The sequence below is a fragment of the Rhea americana genome, unplaced genomic scaffold (genome assembly GCF_003343005.1).
Source record: "Rhea americana isolate MKP2758 unplaced genomic scaffold, rheAme1 scaffold_1, whole genome shotgun sequence".
Classification (NCBI taxonomy): domain Eukaryota; kingdom Metazoa; phylum Chordata; class Aves; order Rheiformes; family Rheidae; genus Rhea; species Rhea americana.
In genome coordinates, this window is record NW_028185038.1 from 18,711,927 (window position 1) to 18,717,538 (window position 5,612).

Here is a 5,612-nt window from a genome sequence, read left to right on the forward strand (position 1 = left end):
GGGGCCCGAAGGTTGCGAATGTGAGCCCTGGTCCAGGTGCTCAGAGAGCTGGGTCCCCCTGGGGCTAGCCTCAGGCATGCTGGTCCAAAGGCAAAGACCCCCAGGGAAATTCGGTTTTAGTCAGCCCCTTTGAGCAGACGGACGGGTAGGCAGAGTGATGTGTGCATGAGCTAGATAATCCTGATAACGAATAGATAATCCTGATAACTTTAGCTGGTTCTTCCCGGAGAGGCAGGAATCGGGGATGGGCAAGTCTGACAGAGCAAGGAGGTTGCCCAAGGTTTGCAGCAGCCCCCCAGGCTCCAGATAAACTCGAATTTCGAGGTGGGGGTCAGAGGGGGTAATGCCACTGTGCCATCATATTGGGGTTGCTCCTTGAGTCCTAGCACAAGGAGGAGGCCCTGGGGCACCTGAGTCCCACCAATCCCATCACCTTCAGGCCTGGGAGCAGCACACAGAAGACCAGGGTCCTCCTAGGGAGATAGGGACAATATCACTTCATACTGGCACCACAGGGCTCTCATGGCCACCTCTGCCCTCCCCTCCCTGTCTCCCATTGTGCAGGCCGCCGCCATGCCACATGCTAAAGTGCTGCTCCTCCTCATCCTCCTCTGCGCTGCCGAGACCAGCCGGGCCCTCAAGCTCTACAATGCCGCCTCCATCTTCAGTTGCCTCAATGCGGCCCTCACCGAGGCCCAGAAGAGCCACCCAGATGAGAAAGACCATCTGGACAAGCGTGGCTTGGACTACCCAGTACCAGAGGATGCATCTGAAGAGGAGGAGGAGGAGGAAGAGGCAGTGGAGGAAGAGAAGGAGAAAAGGACATTCCCAGGGGAAGGCCACTACAAATATGTCTCCCAAGCACAGGTGAAGGGGAAGACATATCAAAACCGGGCCAAGAGTGACCGCCGCACCAAGGTCACCCTCTCTCTTGATGTCCCCACCAACATCATGAACATCCTCTTCAACATTGCTAAAGCCAAGAACTTGAGGGCAAAGGCTGCAGCCAACGCACATCTCATGGCCCAGATCGGGCGGCGAAAGTGACCCGGGGGGACTTGGAGCAGGACCGGCCATGTGGGGACAGCGAGGCCACCAGCCAACCCCACTTCCACTGGCCAGAGGGAACTGACAGCTGTGTATGATATCAATGTTGTATATTTTTGACCCACAGAGCTACCTAACTTTCAGATATCTTTTCTTCCTCTTTCTCTCCTTCCCTCTCTCCTCAGTCCTCCTTCATGCCCCAGACATTTCCATATGTGGAGAAGAAGCTGTCATCCAGAAGAGGGCAAGGGGATGTGTTGCCTGGGGAAGGTCCCTATTAAAGCTACAATCTCTTGAGTTTCCAATGTTTTGTTCTCCCATCGCCTCCATCGGGTGCTCACTTGGGTCCACCTGGGCCCTGTGATCTGTCCAAAGCCTCCCTCAGCCTAGTCACATGACCCTGTCCCTGCTACCACCCAGTCTATGCTCTGTCCCAGGACCCTGCACACAACCTCATGCGTTGGGAAGGGGAAAGCAATACTGGTCAGTGAGGCTCAAGAGAGATTTCTCAATTCCTTTTTGAGAGAGGATGCAAGACACCCTTAGACTTTAAAGCCATCTTGCAACCACCCTTTTACCCCTACACTCTCAGCAGTCACAACTGGAACAGCATGACCCATGGCCCACGCAAGGGCCCAATCTGCATGGCCCATCACAAGCATCTCTGGCTGCAGGGTGGTCCCAACTGTGCTTCCCCAGGATGCTGACAACCATGGCCTGAGCTGAGTGTGGAGCTCCAAGCATCCCAGGTGCCTCTCAGCCATTCCAGAGCCATCCCTGAGGTCTGTTTGCACTCCTCAGTCCCCCTGTGCCTATCTCCCCACCTTTCCCAGCAGACATCTATGCAAATTTAGGGCTCTCAGCTCCCCAAGGAAGTTCTTCACCAACTCACCCCAACAAATTCAAATCACCCTCTGTTCACCCTCCATCCACGTCCCAGCTTTCTGAGCTCCCAAACCTGCCCCTTTGCCTTGGACTATTTGTTCCCTCCTCTGTCTTCTCTCCCCTTCACCTTTTAGTCCAGCTCCAAGATGCTCTTGGCCTCAAGCCCTGCATAGTAGTACTGGTGGGACACAGAGAGAAACTTGACTCCTCTTCTCCAGGAGACATTTGCCAAGAGCAAGAAGGTAGCTCAGGGAAGCCCCACACAGGGAGGACGTTATAGCAGAATGGTCTCTGGCTGAAGAGTCAGCCAAGCGACCTGCTAGTCAGCTGCGGGGAAGTAGCTAGAGGCATCTCCTCTCTGGCTTTCTGAAGAAAGACACCAGAGGAGGCAACATGACTGAATTCAGCCCTTGGCCCTGCTCAGGTGGCTGAGGCTTCTGGGTGACCTGCAACCCAGAGATGTGATAGGGGGACCTGAATTCATCACCATCCACAGACTCAGCTTAAACCTGGGAAGTAAATATAAAATAATGCACCAGGCCCTCCATCATCTTCCTCTAGCATCACACTTCTCCAGCAGGCAACATACCTGCAGAGTCTCTGTGCACTGAGCCCATCCTGCCTCTGCACTGAGGCCAATGAGGGACCAGCAAGGTCTTTCCAGAGAGCCTGGATATAGCAGCTCATAGGAGGACCCATCTGGTTAACCCTCTGTCTCCAGCCAAGACTCATTGCATGAGTAAGGGACCCTGCAGAGAGGTGCCTCTGGGAGTGGGCAACATTAGATGAAGAGATCTTCCCTGAGTGAGTAGAAGCCACTCTTTATATGTCCATCTGCCTTCCCAGGAAGGACTGCTCTTGGATCCAACTGGTCACATCAACCCAACTCAAACAACGCACTCAGTCTGCCCTGGAAGTGGTTTAGGGTACAGGGCCAGCCAGGGGGAGCCCCATGAATGGCAAGCAGAGAGAAGCACGTGTGCTGGCTCACATCCAGCCAGGCAGAGCAGGGAAGACCGAGGTCAGACCTGGCTGGACATCCAGGCAGATACACGCTTGTCCCTGTGTGGGTTTGATATCCTGCAAGAGTGCCCCAATGTTGTGAGGACTCAGCTTTTCCAGTGCATACGGCTGCACCCTGCCACCCAGAGAAGCCTCGGCACAGCAAGGAGCAGCAGAAGGGTTTGCTCAGAGTGGAGAGGCAGCAAGGAGAAACCATTGCTTTGGGCAGAAAGTTATAGTGTTTTTTCCCAGTTTTCCAGGCTGCGAACAGGCCTTTCCCCAGCAGCCACAAAGATTTGCACCAGCCCTGGTTGGGGCCCAAAGGACTTGTGATGCTCCAGGAGGGAAGGGACTCACTGACTAGCACTTGTTTAGACGAGGGGAACATCTCAGCCCCATGCTATTGCCTACAAATCAAAACATCACATTCCTGAGGCTCACGCTTGGGTCTTGCTTTCACCCCAGGTAGCTCGGGCACCTGGAGCATCCCACCAGCATGTCCTGGGATAGTTTCTCACCTCCTCATAGAGCGGCTGATGAGGAATTGAGGGAGCATTTGGCCCCACAATGTCTGTATCCAGATCTGCAGGCAGTTCACAGTTTTAGATGCTGTCTTGAAGCCAAGAATAAGCAAATTTGGCTACTGCAGAGCTGCTCATCTGGCTCTGCTCCCAGGAACGCATCCATCCTGGCTCCCAGCATGGGCCACCTGGCCCCGCACAGTGCTCGGCTCTCTGGCCATATTGCTATCCCAGCCTGCAGCGACCACTTGGAGGAAGTATTTTGTGTTGGGAGTGGACAAGCCCAAGGGTATTTGCTGGCTCCCGGCTCTTTCCTGGACCTGCACAGCTGAGCACGGGACAGCAGATATCAACTCAAACTGAGTGATGGGGAAAGCAGAGATCTTCCTGCCCCATCTGCATCCTCAGAGAAGTCTCACCCACATCCCACACCAGCTTTGACAAACCTTTCCAATATTAAACTATCTTCTCAGCCTTTGCCAAGCATGATCACAAGCTGCTCAGAGGGGCTGAGACACAGACAAAGGTCACAGGAGCCAGATTTCCTGAGGAAGCTGGATTGAAACGTGAGCACTGAAATATCTATCAGCCACCACCTGGGTCTGGGAGCACTGGGAGCCAAGTCACTTGGAAAGGAAGAGGCAGACAGTGATGCTGTTTGGAGGTTGTATGTGCAGTTTCATAAAAATCAGCGGAGAATTCAGTCATTCCAGTCATTTCACGCAGGATCCAGGGATGAAACCCAGTTCCCCAATACTGCATTCAGGAGGAACATTTCACCAGGCAGTCAGGAGCAGAGGCACAGGACTCAGTCAGGCCAGCTCTGCTCTTCCTCATATTCTTCTTTCACTGGTGTGTCCCTTCCAGCTTCTTCATAATCCTTCCCCAAGGCAGCCAGGCCTTCCCTGGACTCCAAGAACCCCATCCTCCTTCTCCTCCTCTACACACCAATGCACAAAGGCCTCCTTCACATACATCAGGGCAAACTGGAGATGCTACAGTGATTTAGGCATCTCCCCAAGGGCAGCGGGTCCAAGGTCTCTGAACACCATTCTGGGATTGAGGAGGCCTTAAGCCCACCTTGATGGGGAAGATCCCAAAGGATGGGATGCAGGTAGTGTAGCTCAATGGGCATTGACCATTTGGCCAGAAATACACCCTGCCATGCAATGAGAAGCCCGTATTTGCATCTTGGCTACAAGCATCTAGCAGACTTCCAGCTCAATCAGCAACTAAAGCCGTAGCCATGAGCAGAACCAGCCTGTTTTTGGGGAAGGACAGCAGGAGAGACACTGTTGCCTTGCAGAGAGCTGCATCAGGAACAAATACTAGACTGAGTCTGAATCAGGGGGATGAGATGCACTTCGGACTGCAAATACCCCTACAATAGCCATTCTTGGTGGCAAGATGACCTCCTCCTGGTTGCATTGCCTTCAGTGGAAAAGGCATCACAAAAGCAACGCCTCCAGGCACACCACCTACTCAGACACTTGACTCCATTGCCATTTGGCACTACTGTACCACAGTTAGCCTGAGTTTGAGCTGGGCTATCAGCAGTGTTATCTTACTGGCATGCCATGTGATTGATGGTGGATTTACTGGTCTAGAGTCCAGTGTAGGGCTAAAAGGTGATCGGAGGACTGGAGCATCTTCCCTATGAGGAAAGGCTACAAGAGCTGGGCCTGTTCAGCCTGGAGAAGGGAAGATCAAGAGGGGATCTTATCAATGTCTACAAATACCTTAAGGGAGGGTGTCAACGGATGGGACCAAACTCTTTTCAGTGAAGCCCAGCAACAGGATAAGAGGCAACAGGCACAAACTGAAACACAGGAAGTCTACGCTGGACTGTGCCAGTAGTGCCATGTCTCCATTGTACTGGGCAGCCCAGAACTGGACACAATACTCCAGATGAGGCCTCATCAGGGCTGAGTAGAGTGGAAGGATCACCTTGATCTGCTGGCAGCATTCTTCCTAGTGCACCCCAGCATGCCATTCGCCTTCTTGGCCACAAGGACACATTGCTGGCTCAAGGTTAACTTCTTGTCTACCAGCACTCCCAGGTCCTTCTCTGCAGAGCTGCTTTCCAGCAGGTCAGCCCCCAGCCTGTGCTGGTGCACGGAGTTATTCCTCCCTAGGTGCAGGACTCTGCACTTGTCT

At 53.4% G+C, this 5,612-nt stretch overlaps 1 protein-coding gene across 1 annotated transcript; it reads left to right on the forward strand.

Moving 5' to 3' along the window:
• The first annotated feature begins 573 nt into the window (after positions 1–573).
• On the forward strand, positions 574–1,047 carry UCN3 (urocortin 3). The gene has a single exon (XM_085326095.1). The coding sequence runs from the start codon at positions 574–576 to the stop codon at positions 1,045–1,047; it is 474 nt and encodes a 157-aa protein (XP_085182221.1).
• Positions 1,048–5,612: the final 4,565 nt, after the last annotated feature.